Source organism: Prionailurus viverrinus, chromosome D1 (genome assembly GCF_022837055.1).
Source record: "Prionailurus viverrinus isolate Anna chromosome D1, UM_Priviv_1.0, whole genome shotgun sequence".
In the NCBI taxonomy this organism is placed as follows: domain Eukaryota; kingdom Metazoa; phylum Chordata; class Mammalia; order Carnivora; family Felidae; genus Prionailurus; species Prionailurus viverrinus.
In genome coordinates this window covers 15714674-15730727 of record NC_062570.1, presented here as the reverse complement: position 1 = coordinate 15730727, position 16054 = coordinate 15714674, and the positions used below count along the sequence as shown (strand labels likewise).

The 16054-nt window shown below is 57.7% G+C and overlaps 1 protein-coding gene across 3 annotated transcripts; it reads left to right on the top strand.

Annotated features, from left to right (window-relative positions):
- Positions 1-4044: 4044 nt before the first annotated feature.
- Positions 4045-15260, top strand: FXYD2 (FXYD domain containing ion transport regulator 2). 3 transcript variants are annotated; one of them, XM_047877100.1, is made up of 6 exons: positions 4045-4952; positions 12630-12668; positions 12852-12926; positions 14599-14635; positions 14823-14853; positions 14987-15260. In XM_047877100.1, exons 1-5 carry the CDS (start codon positions 4946-4948, stop codon positions 14845-14847), a joined length of 183 nt encoding a protein of 60 aa, XP_047733056.1. In that variant the 5' UTR covers positions 4045-4945; the 3' UTR covers positions 14848-14853; positions 14987-15260. The 3 variants fall into 3 exon arrangements, with proteins under 3 accessions (XP_047733056.1, XP_047733055.1, XP_047733054.1); XM_047877099.1 differs by lacking the exon at positions 4045-4952 and adding an exon at positions 8069-8198; XM_047877098.1 differs by lacking the exon at positions 4045-4952 and adding an exon at positions 10726-10814.
- The last annotated feature ends 794 nt before the right edge of the window (positions 15261-16054 follow it).

Sequence of the window (16054 nt, the reverse complement as noted above, 5' to 3'; positions counted from 1 at the left end):
GCTCCGAAGTGCTTTCCTTTGTGTCAGAGAGCTGGAGCGTTTGTAGGGCCGAAGGGACTCGGTCCTTGGTCAGAGGGAGGAGGTGACAGCTGTTTGGTCCAGCTTAGCTCCTCCCCTCCCCCCGGAACCCCTTCCCCCTTTCCTCCTCCCACCGCCCCCTGCTCCTGGGTAGGTGCGCCCGCGGCAGGACCTGAACCTTACGCATGTCGTGGGTTCAAGCCCTGCATGGGGCTCCATGTTGAGTATGAAGGCTACTTAAAAAAAAAAAATACAAAACTGTGGAGGCCACGCGGATGGTGTCCATAGTGGCTCATAGGGGCCAGGGGTCACCCACAGTGTCCTCCCAAAGACACTGCAATTCAGTCTTTGGTAAAGTGCTGTTGGCCAAATAAACACAGATGCAGGCTGATTCTCCCCGAGGTCGCTGCTGCTCACCGTCCTCTCTACGTGCTTTGTGTGTCTTTATCTGAGACGGTTCCTAGTGGGCAAGGACTATGTCTCGTTCTAAGGTAAGAGTGCCTGGAACACCTTCACCCCGCCCCCGCCCCCAAATCTTCAGAGTCCGTCTAGAGTCTGTGAGTAGTTTAGGGCTGCAGAATTGGCAGGTGCAGGTCCTGAGGGACTCGGGGGTCCAGTCACCCCCCTGGCTGCCCCCGGGACACTTCTGCACCTGCCTTTGCCCTGTGTCCCCCCAGGTCTTTGAAAAGACCTGGGGCTTATCGCTGAGATCAAGCTCCACATTGTCAACTCAGTGATCGCGGAGGCTACACCATCTCTGGTCACACCGAAAGTTTAAGTCAGCTAATGAGCACCATTTGTGGGAACACTCACGGGTCAGGGAATTACAAGGCTGACAGCAATGTCAGAGCTTGGCCAGATGAAGACCCTCCGGGGCCCCAGGAACACAAAAGATGGTGGGTACCTCCCCACATTCATTCTTAAAAATAAAACCTTGAACTCTAAAAATAAGTATGAGGAAGTATAATGGGGGAGATTCGGGTTTTTCTCATAGTAATCATGAGATTATCAACTCTAGGGCATTCTAGAAAATAGTTTTCCCTTCTTTGCCAGACTCTCAGCGCCCGCTCATCTTTCCCCCAGATAACCCAGTCTCATTTCTGAGGTGGGTAGGATGTTCACACTTTAGAGATTCTCTGAAATGTTTGTGAGCGGTTGAGGTCACACGGCTGCGAAATGGAAGGGCTAGGAACCCGGCCTAGGCTGTCTGTCACCAAAGCTCTCTCTGGCACGCCATGTGGCCTGGCTTCCTTCTGCAGGGGAGGGCTGACGTCCAGGGGCAGGGAGAGGATCGCCTGGCACGGTGCGACCACATCTGGAGCCTGGCTGGCCCTTCAGGGCATACGCTACCTAGCCTGTGCTCTGGGGAGGGTCTTGTGGCCTGGAAACAAGACACATACGAATAGTCAAAGGAACTGGTGATCAAAATGATGGCAATATTATTATTCATAACTAAATAAAGCAGCTAAATACATCGAGCACATGCTATTACCAAACATGGGGCGGACGATGTCACATAGATCAACTCGTTCAGAACTCACGGCACTACCTGATGGTCTCCTGATTTTACAGATGGGGACACTGTGGCTCGGTGCGACTGGCCTGAGTTTGTGCTCCGAGGGGCAAAGCCAAAGTCCAGCCCGGGCCCGCCCAGCTCCAAGCCCGGCTCACTCTGTGCTGCAGAGGAAAGGGCTTAGACCCATCAGGTGTACGTGAGAGGAGGCAGAACTTGGCCTCGTGTGAGGCAGTCCTGGGTTCCCTCAGCTGTGACAATCCCCAACCGGAGCGGCTGTCCATCTGGAAGTGTTCAAGACCCTCCGGGCAAAAATGGACTCTGCGAATCTGCCCAGGACGGCCTAATCTGGCCAGGTCCGGGCTCCGGTTGAGGACTCCACTCCCCCTCCCCCCCCACCCACATGGATGAGCCCCTTCCCCCTCTCTGGACTAGCACTGCAGGGCCAGGGAAGAAGACTCCAGAATCCAGGCACGGATTGCTGTTTAGTGTGTGTCTTCCTTCTGGACCAGTGCTCTGTGCTGGCAGGACTGTCTACCTGTCCACTTCGTCCCCAGACAGGTGACTGAGGTCTGTCATTTGGTTGGATACAGAACTGTATAACTTGGTTATATGGGAAAGTTGACCAGTTGTGCCTTTTCCCAGAAGGGAATGCTGAATCCCCTGGCCTCGGACAGTGATCGATCTCAGGTGTCCTGCACCCTTTACCTCCCAACTACTGCCCCCCTCCCCAGGGATCCCACTCCAAAGATTTTCAAGTCTGCGCACAGAGGTGTTTGCGTTATTTCACACCACATAAAAATAGGTCATTCTGCCTACTGGTCCCCCAGGCTGTGGCCCTCCCTACCATTCTGGGGTTGTTTTTTTTTTTTTTTTTTTGCAGGTTGTGGATTGGAACTTGCCAAATTGTTCTTGGAAGAGAGTCAGAGGCAGAGTGCAAGCAGCAGGGAGGGTGGGGTGGGTGAGGGGGATGCCAGGCTGAAGCACATGCCAAGGTCACCGGGCTCTTTCTCTCCTTCCTCTGGGGAGGAGGGCTCTGCCTTCCCAGGGATCATGGGCTGGCAGGGGTGGCCGGGCAAAGCCAAGGTGGGAGGGCGGTCCAGCTCTATCTGGTTCACCCCACCTTGTCCCCAGCAGAAGAGAGAAAGAGAGAGAGAGAGAGAGAGATCAGGTGTGTTTACCTGAGCCAGGGGAGAGGCTTTGGAAATACCTGTCTCCGGGCCACGAAGAGGAAGAATGTCACCTCTCACCATTAGTGTGATTCATTGCTGTCACAGCTGAACTCCAGGGGGGCAGAGACAGCCAGCTCAAGCCAACCGGTTGTTGATTTTATGGAGCCGGCTCCAGCCCTGTGCCTGCTTGCACAATAATGGGGCACCTGCCAAGGCAGGGATGTCAGAGCAGGTGATGCTGGATGGGACATCATGGAGGACGTGGGCTGGTCGGGGCTGTTGCGGGGAGGGTCTCCCGCACTGCTCAGAGGAGTGGGACCCGGCCTCAGAGCCAGGCTCGGAGGCAGGCCGGTGGAGGAGGAGGAGGCTCAGGACATTCTCTGGCATTCCCCTCTTCTCTCTAGCTGTGCGAGCTCAGGCAGACGCCGGCGCCTCTGTCACTGTCTTCGCAAAATGAAAGGCTTCCTAGCCATAGGGTAAGCTGGGCCCCAGTTATCACCCTGAGAAAGCCACAGAAGCCTCAGTTTCCTCACCTGGGCGATGGGTCCACCGATCCCTCTCCTGGTCCCTCCCAAGGTCAAAGTGATACGAGGGGCATGCAAAGCCTTTGAAGAGTCTACATGTGGGTATTGTGTTGTTAATATTTTTACTACCATCCATTTCCTTATGCATCCTTTCTTTGAAAGCAGAGTGGCCCTTCCGGGAGACCTGGGCCTGAGTTCTGACTTGCCTCTGTAACACTGCCGTTTCCTCCTCTGTGAGATGGGGACCACAAAACCTGCTTGGCTGAGTCACTGGAAGGAACAGAGCAGATCAAGGAGGCAGAAACTCTTCAGAACTATCGAGAACCATGACGTGGACGGAACTGTTACCGAGGAGGGATTTCTGGCCACCAGACTGACATTTAACAGACACCAAGAGCTGAGGCCTGGCACAGGCCAGACTCGGCCAAAGAAAGGACAAAGATGATTATAAAGCCAGATATGAGCCATCTGGGCCATGCCCGTGTAATCCAGAAGGTTGTGGAGGAAAGGCAGCAGCAGAGAGGGTGGGCTTGCTCCTGGAGGTCTTCCTGGAGGTGGTGAGCCTGGAGCTCTTTTTCAGAGATAAGGGGGAATGGGGTTACCAGGAGGTGAAGACTGCAGCTGGGGAGAATAGCCTCTAGTCTAGGTCAAGCCCAGACTTGAGTTCTGAGAAAAGTCAAGAATGCATTTCTCTCCAAGGTATTCACTGTGGGAGAGGTGGGTCAAACAGGTTTGCCCTCGTCACCAGCTGTAGAAACAGAAGTGGACGTCCCCATCCCCTGCCAGCTCAGGGAGCAGAAAGCTTCGGTGACCTTGACTCTCACAGTACATTGCCCTTTGGCAGCTCCCACGACCTGTGTGCCCCACGGCTCAGGTCATCTTGAAGCCAAGACTTAAGGAATGGACCCTCCAGGACCCACCTCCCCTGGCCTCGCCTTATAAGACCCCGGTGACCCTGGCGTCTGAGGCTACAGCAGGAGACAGGAACCCACACTCCTTGGGGTTCAGGAACTCTGGGCAGCACAGATGGGTCCTGGGAGCTGCCACCTTCCTTGCCAAGGGGCCGTGCATGCCATGCAGCTGAAGACCGACCCCAGCCCGGAAACAGAGCTTTCTAGCGGTTTCTGGCTTCTTTCCAGCTGGGAGCCAACACCAGGAGGATTGGCTGGGGACCTCGAGGCCGGGGCTGCGCACTCTGACGTGCGGCCCCTAGACACGCAGGGACGGTGGAGCTGGAGAACCCCATCTCGGGAAGGCTGGTGGAGGGGGAGCCCCAGGCGGCGAGTGCTCAGCTGATGCTCCAGCGTGCCACCTCCTTAGCTCACCATCTCCAGAGAGACCACCCAGACTCCTGCCCTGAGACTGAAGATTCAGGGCACGGGTGGAAGGCTGCCTGGGGAAGACAAGGGACACTGAGGCATGGCGACCAAGGACATTGTCCCACTGGGTGTGACAGTGCTGGAAGAGGGACCCGGGACTCGGGGCTACCTCTTCATACCTCCCGAAGATCGCCTTGATCTGTGGGGCTTGGGAGGAAGGCAGTGGATGGCTGGAAAGGCCCCCTCTGGCTCCAGCCTGGAATACGCAGACGAAGGGAGGGAGGCTGGGAGGTCTTTGCCTGCCCTGGAACCTTTCCGGGACTCCCACCCCCTTTGGCTCCGTATCCCGAGAATGACGAAAAGAAATGCAGCCGACCCCGACCCCAGCAGCGACCGGCAATGCTGTGTAGGTGTCGCAAAGGGGTGGGAAGGAAGGCTGGAGGTCCTGGGGCTGGGGCGGCTGGCAGAGATTGTGCTGAGGGGCAGGAGGGGGAGGGGCTCTGGGAGCCTGCTTCAGGGACCATCTTGGCAGGGGACTGAGCCCGGGGCAGGGATTCCAGTGAGCGTGCTTGCCTCCTGGAAGGCCATTTCAGGTGAGGATAGCGCAGCGACCATTTATTAGGGCTTTCTTTGGTCAGGCCTTTTACCCACATCCTCTCAATTCCTACAACGACCACGCAAGGTAGGTGCTGCCACCCCATTTTACAGACGGGAAGAAGGAGACCCGGAGACGTGACCTTCCCCCAAGCATCACAGAGTCCACAGTGAAGAGCGGGGGTGCAAAGGGGCTCGATCGAGCGTGGCGCGGAGCGCTGGCCGCAGGCGGAAGGAGCCGGGGGCTCCCTGATGAAGAGCAGGGCGTCTCAGAGGGGGACTTCCCTGTCCCCAGTGTCAGCCAGGCCGATGACCTCAGCTGGAGGTGGACGAGAAGTCTGAGGGAGGACTTGGGTGTGAGCAAGAAAGGGTGGACCTTCCTGACTCGGCCTCGGCCTTCCCCCGAGAGGAGAAATAAACACTGTCCTCAAAATCGCCGCAGGGCTCCAGGCGGAGAGCTGGGGGTGGGATGTCCCCGAGGAGGACTCCGGGGGAGGTGCTGGCAAGTTGTGGGGGTTGCTGGCCACCCACCGTCTCTCCTTGGGGGCTCCCTAGTTCCTGCCGCCTCTTACAGAGCAAGCGATTTCAGAGAAGGAGGCTGCGGTAGGCAAGGTCAGGGCCCGCCTGTGCCCCTAGAGAAAGGATTTCACCTCTGGGACTTACTCATTCGCTGAACAAAGCCAGGGGCCCGCCACAGGCCAGGTCCTTTTCTAAGCACTGGGAATTGACGAATGAACAAAGCAAACAAAATCCTCGCTCTCCAGGGGCACCTGGGCGGCTCAGTCGGTGGAGCTTCCGACTTCGGCTCAGGTCATGATCTCACGATTCGTGGGTTCGAGCCCCGGGTCGGGCTCTGTGCTGACAGCTCGGAGCCTGGAGCCTGCTTCAGATTCTGTGCCTCCCTCTCTCTCTGCCCCAATCCACTCGCATTCTGTCTCTGTGTCTCTCAAAAATAAACATTAAAAAAAAAAAAAAAATCCTTGCTCTCCTGGAGCTCAGCTTTTAGCTGGAAGACAGACCAGAAGACGATGAGGAAAATAATTGGTAACTCACCAGATATGGTAAGTGCCAGAGAGAAACAAAACAAAACAAAACGACTAAGAAGGGATTTGAGATGTTGCAGAGGGTAGGTGTGAAATTTTATTATTTTTATTTTATATTTTTAATATATATGTTTTTAAGCTTTATTTATTTATTTTGAGAGACAGAGAAAGAGCACGAGCAGAGGAGGGGCAGAGACAGGGAGCGAGAATCCCAAGCAGGCTTCACACTGTCAGGGCAGAGCCTGACACAGGACTTGAACTCACAAACCGTGAGATCATGACCTGAACTGAAATTAAGAGTTGGATGCTTAACCGGCTGAACCACCCAGGTGCCTGCCCCTCAGAGTGTGAAATTTTAGATGGGGATGTCAGGAAGGATCTTCTGAGTCAATCTATGAAGAACGATGTGAGCAAGGTTAGCCAGAAGTTCTCTGGAGGAAGAGTGTTCAGGAAGCGGGAACAGTCAGTGCAAAGGTCCTGAGGCAGGAGCATGCCTGGAGGGTTAGGAGACCATCAAGGAGACTGGTATGGCTGGAGGTGAGAGAAAAGGCGGGAACGTTGGAGTCAAGGTCAAAGAGGTCGTTAGGGCCAGATGAAGGAGTGTCGTAAAAGAAAGGAGTTTGGTTTACATCCCGAGCCCTCAGAGGGTTGGAGTAGGAGGGTGAACCCTTTGTAAGTGATGGGGATGGGCGGGATGACTTTGGACGTTCTTTCCAGTTAGCGAGTTCATGACACAGGGTCTCCTTTTGGGATCCAGATGCCTTCCTTCACTGCATTAGGGTCCGGTAGGTAACGCAGACTGTGTCCATGTGTGTGTTTGGGGGAGGGTGGGAAGGGACTTCCGGCTGCGATCTTCACTTTTCTGAACCACCGATGTGTTTGGAGCAGGTAGCTTCTGAAATGTCATCTAGCCCCGAGATGTATGAATCTCCCAAAGCGCCCCGCTTGGGGAATTTCCGTTTGGCAGCCCTGAGCTGTCTGAGTGTGCAGGTTTCTCCTTGGGAACGTGTGACACAGCCTGGTCGTGGGAGCCGCTCGGCCCCCCCGAGCAGGGCCCTCAGGACAGACCTCAGCCCCTCCAGGTCACGCCCCTCCAGGCCCCCGGTTCTCCATTTCCCCCGGGGTCTTCCAGCTTGGAGGTGGCTCTCGCGTGGGGCAGGGTCGTCAGTCGTCCCCTCGGGGCAGGAGATATGGCTAAGGAGGGACAGAGAGGCAGGCTGCCCTCTGACTGGAGCCAGGGAACAGAGACTTGGTGGAGAGCCAGCTTGGGGGGCTGCTCTGTATCTCCTGTGTGGGCTCCTGGCTCCTGCTGGGGACAGGCCCCCTGTATCTATCTCCCTGGGACCAGAAGTGCTGTCTTCTGGCCATTCCCCGAGGCCTCGTGAGGGCTGCTGGTGTCTCCGGCTGGGCCGCTGAGGTGGGGCGGGCAGGTCTGACGTCACAGCCTGCGGGAAGTCAACGGGAGCTACGAGAGGGGGCCCAGCTGAGGAAGGGCAGGCTGCCGTGGAGCTGCTCCACCCGGCCCCCGGGCCCCCAGCTGCTTCCCTTCTCTGCCTACTAAGGACACAGGAGGCTCAGCTGAGTGAAGGCCTACAGGGATCCACAAATGGCCCCGAGTATCTCCCTCAGTGACCTTTGCAGGCACCCTGGGCAGCCTGGAGGGCACTGGCTGTGGCCTCTCCCCCGGGCACACAGGGGCCGATGGCTGTGGCTCGCTTTGCTGTGGCTCCCAGCTTCCCCCCTTCCTCAGGTGCCCGGTGGAGTTCAGAGAATGTCTCACGTGGATCCCCGCCCCAGCCCGCCCCAAGGGGCAGGCAGGCACGAGGTGAGGGCTCCCTTGTCAGTCCCTCCTCCTTGACTCTGTCTCTTCCTGCCTGTGGGCTTGGGCTCGCCGCCAGGGCACGGAGGGAGGGAGGGCCGCACTCTCCATCCAGGCCCTGGGCCACCAGCACGTCACCGCTCTCTCCCACCGAGGACACAGCCGACAGCTCCTGCCATGGACAGGTGGTACCTGGGTGAGTCCCCTCAACCCCATGCCTCCCACCTGCTCAGACTCGGATGCAGGTGTCTACCTCATCACGTTCAGGGGCACCACCTGCTCCCCAGAAGTGCGGGGAAGGCAGAAGCGAGGACAGGCAGCGTTTCTAAACAAGGGCATCTCAAGGTGGAGCCCTGGGCACGTGGTGATCTCTACTCTGAGCATCTCTGTGCCGCTGGGGCTGGGAAGACAGCTGGTCCCGAAGCCTCCCTTTCTGTCTGTCTCTCCACCTGCTCACCTGCAGGAATTCTAAAGCCAGGCTGCTGGGTTTAAATCTTGCTTTCCCCACTTCCTAGCTGCCTGACCTCTGGCAAGGTATTAAACTTCTCTGTGCCTCAGTTTCCTCATCTATAAAATGGGGATGATGATAACACTTCCCTGACCTCAGAGCTGCGATGATTATGTGACTTGATTTTCATTACTTGCTTACAACAGGGCCTTGCACATTAGAGTTACAAATGCAGATGACAACTTGTTTTTCTGACTTCCCCTTTTGTCTGAAACCATCTCTCACTCTTTCCCCTGTCTGTCTATCTATCTATCATCCATCTAACTTTCCACCTATTTTTTTTTACCCCTTATTCCAGATGGGATCTGCAATAACTTACAGAGACAGACAAAATGCGCCAAGATATGCCAGGAGAATGTATAGGAAGGGGCACCGGTGTCTTGTGTGGGAGAGTGACGGTAGCTTTGGGAGCCCAGCCTTGGGGGTCTGGCTTTCTAGCCCTGGCTTTGTTACTAATGGGAGGTTTCGGTTAAATCCCTCAACCTCCATGCCCCTCAGTCTTCTTGGGCTGCCCAGTGGGAGACACGGCACCTCCCCGGCCACCTCCAGGGGCCGTTACAAGGAGCAAATGACCAGCCTCAGTTTCTTCACCTGTAGAATGGAGCAACCGCGCACTCAGTGGGACAGTGCGTTTCAAGAGCCTGACGCATGGTCGGCCCCTACTGAGCATGAGCTGGGTTGTAATATTCTCATGAATATCCATCGCTTGGTTCTGAAAGCTGAAGGTTGCCGAATGGGTGTCAGGGCTCCTGGTCTGCGAGGTCATGACATTCTCTCTCCGTCTCACCCCGTGCTAATTTTCACTGGAGGGGAGTTGGCTTTCCTGTGTCCAGCAGCCGACGTCCAACAAAAGGTCAATGCCGTTTATTTCTCTAGTCGGCACAAATCCGACAGGGACAATAGTGACGCTTGCTGTGTATCTGGTCCCGTGCCCGGCTCCCTACATGCATTTTCTCCCTTTCTCCTCACCACAAATCCCTCAGGTAGGGAACAGTCCCATTTTACAGACGAGAGGACTGAGGCACAGAGAGGTTCAGGAACTCAACAGGGGTCATTAACTTAGCAGGTAGAGGAGCCAGGAAATGAACTCAAACTTTGACCCCCTACAGCCGCTCAAGGAGGATTAAAACGGGTTCTTTTTCTTTGGAAGGACCAGCCCCTCCTTGGTGGATACTGACTGCTGGCTTGGGTCCCTTGGCCCCACGGAGCATCAGCCTCTTCTGGAGGCCAGGGCAGTGAACTAGAACTTAGCCGGGAACGTGAACAGCCATGGAGTCCCCAGCCCTGGGGTCCCCGAGACGAAGGAGGCCACCACAGAGTGGGGAGGCAGCCTCAGAGGTGTGGGGGAGCACCTGACCCCTAAAGCCTAAGGCCTGCCTGTCATTCTCTGCTCTGCCCGTCACTGGCTGTGTGTCCTCGGGCCAGGGCCCTACCCTCTCTGTGCCTCAGATGCCTCATCTGCAAAATGGGAGCTCACACAAGGCACAAGGAAATAATAATTAGGAAAGCGCTTTGTGAATTACAAAGGCAAGACGTTCTCCCCGTGGCAGGACTTGGCCCCTTCCTGGAAGGCGCCTACGTGCAACCTGGGCAGCTGGTGTGGAAGCAAGAGGAAAATGCCAGAGGCGGCAGGAAGAGAGAGATTAGTGAGGGATGGCTGGAGCCTTTCTGGCTGAGGTGCGAGCTGCTAGAGGCAGCCTTGATGGATGAGGGAAAGAACAGGAGTGGGCAGGCGTGGGGGTGTGAACGTGCACGGGGGGCTCGGCGCGAGGTGGGAGAGGGGCGGGCACCTCGGGACCCCCTCAGGGGAGCCCTGAATGCCGGGTAAGAAATAGCAGCTGCAACAGTGATCTGTCTCCACGGTGGTTGGTGAGGTGGGCGGCTGCTGGGGTTGGGGGCCTCTGGGGGCCCCGTGACATCGTCCCCCAAGCTGTAGAACCCACCGAACGTAACTTAGAAAGTGCCACTTCCCCGTCGCCACAGCCCCAGCCACGACGTCTCCGGCCTACCTCTCCCCGCCCCGTCTCTGGAAATTTCCTTTGGGAGGATTTGGGAGCCCAGCCAGCCCCTCCCTGCCCCTGCCTGCCCCCTCACCTCCTCGTGCCTCGGAGGGAGCCCCTCCGCTCACACTAGGGTTTCTCTTGTGACTGGGGTAAATATTACCCAGCACTGTTAATGTTTAATGCCCCCACCTCACCCCTGGCCACCCCACGGCCCGGCACTCTCCCCGAAGCAGAGGCAGAAGAGGGCAGTGGAGACCAGCCCAGGCCGCTAGGGAAATGGCAGGGCTGTTGGCGGACGACGGTGAGTGTGTGCGAACGTGTGCGAAGCAGGTGGTCTCTCCTTGGGCCACCTTTGGAGGGATGAGTTGCACCCCTGCCCCCTGCCTTCCAGAGTCCCCGGCGCCCCTCCCCCGCCCTTGCCACCCAATCCTAAGAGGATTTTTCGAAACAATTTCTTTGAAAAGAGGATCCTGCCTTAACTCTGCTTGAAGGCAGAGCCTCGGGGGCCAGGGAGGCGCCGGGGGGTGGGGGTGAGGGTGAGCTTCTGTCTCGGCCTCCTGGCATGCACCTATCCTGGTACAATGCATCTTGGGGGACTATCCAAGCTCGGAGCAGGAGGTAGAGGGGGCCAGGCTGGCTTTGGGGTGAGAGCCCCTCAAGTTTGGGACACCCCTGGAAGGATCCTGCCGTGGGGGTGATTCGGGCCTGGAGGCTAACAGGGGCCTCTGTTGACCACGGTGAGCTTTGAGCCAGACCTAGGAAAGATGAGGGCTTTGGGCGGGGTGGGCTCACCAAATGGATGGTTTCCTGATGTGGTGAGGGGAGCCGCCAGGCCAGTCGTGGCTCTGGCGCTCACCCCCCATGTGACCTTGAACAAGACCCGAACCGGATCCTGGGAGACAACCTCGGTGGGCTCCTGCAGGAGGGCGGGATCGGGCCCCGCAGTCACCCCCGTAGGCCCAGGCACTGACCCCGCCTGGCCAGGGAGGCTGCCCTGGGGATAACCGGGCTCACCAGGCCCCAAAGCCCCCCACCGTGACCCAGGGCACGGTTCAGCACGCCACTGGAGGTGACAACTTGTGCCTTCCTTCTATCTTACGCACGGCTTACTTACCGCCCAGAAGGAGCTGGAGCAGGGCAGGACAGAGGGGCCACCCTCAGCCATGGCAGCAAAGCTCTGGCCAGGTGCCCCCCGGCTGCCCAAAGACAAGTGTGCTCTGTTTACGGGGCTGGGGGGCAGAGCTCCACCCCTGGTGGGGAAACACCACAGGAGGCAAGGGACCGGACCATACTTGACCTTGAAACATCTTGTTCCTTCCGACCATCTGAGAGGCAATGTAGCAAAGGGGTTAAGCACCTCGATTCTTGGCAACCTATTGCCTGGGTTCAAATGCCAGCTCTCCCCCTTTATGGCATGTGACTTAACCCCTCGGTACCTCTATCCTCTTATGGATTATACTGAAATAATATTAATGCTTCATAGGGTTGTTTGAGGGCTAAATGAGCTAATGTTTTGTTAGCCTTGGCCTGGCATGTGGTAAACACCATATATTAATGTCTCTTCAAAGGATTTGCTTCCCGTTGAGGATAGAAACGTAAGCGAGAAGAATCTAGAAACCTGAGTTCAAGACCCAGTTCTGCTTCGAACTTTCGTGGGGACTTTAAACGAGTCTCCAGACTGGGCCTCGGTTTTCCCCTTCTGCTCAGTGAATGTTAAGGGCCTCTCCATTCGTTGCATGAATGTCGCTAGGCATCTGCTAGGCGTTCAGTAGTCACATGGAGAGGGACTAAGAAGTCACGTGGAGGTGAGTCTAATGGGAGATGTCTCCCTCGGCCTTGCTTACTACTGTAGGAAGCGAAGAGAGGAAAGAGCCACCCCCCCAGGGTTTCCAGAGGCCCCCACAGGCAGCACAGAGCTCTGCTTTGGATGCTTGGTATTTGGTCCCAAGGTGACTCTATCTGAAGCAGCCTAGGACAGATGTCCCCGTTGGCAGTGGCATTAGCAGGCCCACCAGCCTCCTCTTGCCCACTTGGCCACTTGGGGCTGACGGATGGGACGGATGTGAGTTCCACGGCTCCTGCGACACGCTCAGCCTGCCTCTGGCTCTCTCTGCAGGTGGCAACCCCAAAGGGGATGTGGACCCATTCTACTACGGTAGGCCCGGTGGGTCCCTCCTCGGCCCCTCTTCTGGCCACCACGCACGGATGCCCGGGTCCCGGCATCCCCCAGTTATGTTCCCCCATCTTCCCCTGTTAGCATGGGGCTCCTGCTGGGGTGGGCTGTGGGGAGGGCTGCCTGGGGCGACCCATCCCACCTCCTTGCCCTCTCCTTCCTCAGACTACGAGACCGTCCGCAATGGAGGCCTGATCTTTGCTGCCCTGGCCTTTGTCGTGGGGCTCATCATCATCCTCAGTGAGTGGGGCTGGCCTCATGCTGGCGGGGCGGGGGGGGGGAGGCGCTGCATGGAGCCTCACCTCTTCTCAAAGCCACTGGGCACTGGTTCCCCGGGCGGGGGTGGGGGAAAGCCCTCTCACTCCCTTCCCAGATCCCAGAAGGGAAGTGAGTCTTTCCGCTCCCCTCCATTGCCCCATGCAGGATGTGGGAACTGAGCGACACCCTGATAGACAGAGGCACCCCGGGATGCCTCCCTGCTTGGTCCTTGGACCACCCAGAGCAAGTTCCCTTTTCCTCACGTGCGCCCTCTGGTGGCCAGTGGAGGAGCTGCTGAGATGGGAGGGCAGGCTCTTCCAGCCTGGGACACTGCAGTGTCCGCGGGGTTCAAGGGGAGGGAACCAACCTCCAATGGACGCCTCCCTTGACCAGATCCGGTCACTTTCCTTACTTGGCATGAGCTACATCTCAGTCCGTTTATTTTTTTTTAACCTTTATTTTAGAGAGAGAGAGAGAGAGAGAGAGACAGAGCATGAGCAGGGGAGGGGCAGAGAGAGAGGGAGACACAGACTCGGAAGCAGGTTCCAGGCTCTGAGCTGTCGGCACAGAGTCAGACGCGGGGCTTGAACCCACAAACCGTGAGATCGTGACCTGAGCTGAAGTCGGACGCTCAACCAACTGAGCCACCCAGGTGCCCCCATCTCAGTCCATTGAATCCTCTTGGCAACACTGAGGGATGGTCAAGGCTATCACATTTGATAGATGAAAACCACTGACCGTGGCAGGTGTACCAATTTTCTCTGGGTTCCACAGCCAATCAGAAGCAGAGCTGGGTTCAGCTGTCCCCCCCCACCCCTCCCCACCCCCCGGACCCCCGCCCACTGCTGGAAAGCAAATGAGGCTGGGAGCCAGAGGCATCAGGACCCACTGCTAGTTTACTATGGATCCCCAACTCCCCGGGCCTCAGTTTGCACATCTGTTAAATGGGGACGATCCCACTGATAAAGCCAGGGCTATCATCCAAAGACACGGCAGCCAAGAAAGCATTCAGGCATAGGCATAGAGTGTTCTGGGGGAGCGAAGGGTCCTTGTATATCTCCCAGCCCCAGCCCGGCCTCAGCAGGCACACAGCAGGCACTTAGTAAAGGCTTACTGGCCTGTTTTGCTGCAACCGGAAGAAACACACCCAGAAACGCAATCAGTTCTGTGTCCTGGGATTCTAACCCGCCCATGGTTGGTGCCATCCCATCTGAAGGCTTCGGTCTGCAGACATGGCTGGTCTCCCCAGTTCATCGGAAGGTGTCTCAAGGGCAGCACCGTATAGTGGTTGAGCACACAGCTGCAGGAGGCAGACAGGCCTGAGCAGAGATCTTGGCTCTGGCCTCACAGTCGTCCTCCTCCAAGAGCTTACTGAGCGGCGACTATGTGCCCAGCCCTGGTGCTGGGGGCACCGAGATGGCCCAGGCTCGGCTACTGCTCTCGGCGTGCCCAGCCTACCATGCAGGATCCACTGCGGTAAATGTTTGTTGACGGACTGACTGAACGGCTTGGGCCCCTGAATGCTTATGGCCCCGCCATGTGTGAAGAGAGAAACAGTCACCTGTGGCTTTGGCAGAAGGGAGGGAGGGAGGAAAGGGAGGGTCTCCTTGGAAGCGAGCGGTTGAGGGAAACTCACCTCCTTTCTCTCTTCCAGGCAAAAGACTCCGCTGTGGGGGCAGAAAGAAACACCGGTGGGTGTCTGCCCAGGGTAACTGAGTGAGGCAGGGACACGGGGTGGAGGGGGATGGGAAGGAGGGCCAGGCCAAGGATTTTGGTCTCTGAGGCCTTTGAAGGGGGGTCCCCAACCTCAGGGACCCCCCCGGACTCACCACCTCCTCCTCTGACCTCTCACCTGTCTTTTTCCCTCCCCCACCCCAGGCAAGTCAATGAAGATGAGCTGTAATGATGGGTAAGTTGGGGAGGGACAGGGGAGGGGGCCAGCCAGGGAGGGCTGAGAAGAGAAAGGTCGATGAATCAGGAATGAAACAAAAGGCCCTGCTTCGGCCCCCACTGCAGCCCAAATCCCATCTTTGTCTTTTCAGAGTCTGCCGTGCCCCCGTTCCACTGGGGTCATTGGGAAGCCTTCCCTGAGCTGCAGACCTTTGTCCCCAGCACCGTCAGGCCCTCGGCTGAAGGAAGCGCCAGGCTCCGTGTGACCCCTGGGTGCACATGGCCTCCTCCCCTCTCTCGGCCGCCTCCCGTTAATAATAAAGCCAGCCTCAGAGATGGCTCCTTCCCTGGCCTCCCTCCCTCCTCCTCTATACCTGCCACGACCAACTCGCCCTTCCAAGCTGGGGTGCAATGCAGCCTGGTCTCTCCCGGTTTTCAATGAACTGCTCAGGTGCCCGTGCCTATTAAAGCAGGAAGTTTCGCAGGACCACCTGCAGGCCTCTTCTTGCCCCCCGAGCCCCATGGGCAGAGGACTCAGCCTGTCTTCCCAAGGCAGAGAGAGAGAGAGAGAGAGAGAGAGAGAGAGCCGGGAAGTTTGAAGGTCAGCGATGATCGGGTGCTGCTTGGGTTTCTGCCTCAGGCCCTGGATGCTGCTACTGGAGCTCTCTGCTGGGGATTCCCGCAGACATGCCCTGAGCTGTCTGTGACCACAGCATGTGCCCTGCCATCTCACTCGTGCGCCAGCGTGCCGGGCCGGGCGGGTCCGGGGGGCCTGGCGCAGGCTTTGGCACACTCTCTCCCTACCCGCCTCCCGACCTTGGTGCCGAGCTCAGGCCGCGCCCTTTCCACTCTTGGGGCGTGGGGACCCCCATTGGGCCTATTCTCATCCGCGTATTGGGGTGCTACCCTGGCGAATCCCAGGGCCGAGGGGTGCACAGTGACGGTGGGGCCCCTTGGTACCCTTTTCTCCAGCCCCGTCCACGGTGGCAGGCAGCCGTCCATGGACAACTTGACCCAAGATGGTGCCAGGCTGCCTCTCCCACCAGGGCCCAACTTCCTGATGCCCGTGGCCTCCTTGCAGCGGAGCATGGTCCCCTCTGGCCGTTTCAGAAGGAGCCTGTCTTCCCTCTTCCACTCTCCCCTGCGGAAGGGAAGGATCATGGCACCACCTAGTGTCCAGTCCCCCCATCAGGACCTGCAAGCATGCCAGGCAGAACAGG

Coding starts and splice junctions, on each gene's coding strand:
- FXYD2 (XM_047877098.1), top strand. CDS start 10,790: ATGGCAGGGCTGTTGGCGGACGACG. Junction 10,815..12,629: donor AGGGCTGTTGGCGGACGACG/GTGAGTGTGTGC, acceptor CTCTCTCTGCAG/GTGGCAACCCCAAAGGGGAT. Junction 12,927..14,598: donor GGGGCTCATCATCATCCTCA/GTGAGTGGGGCT, acceptor TCTCTCTTCCAG/GCAAAAGACTCCGCTGTGGG.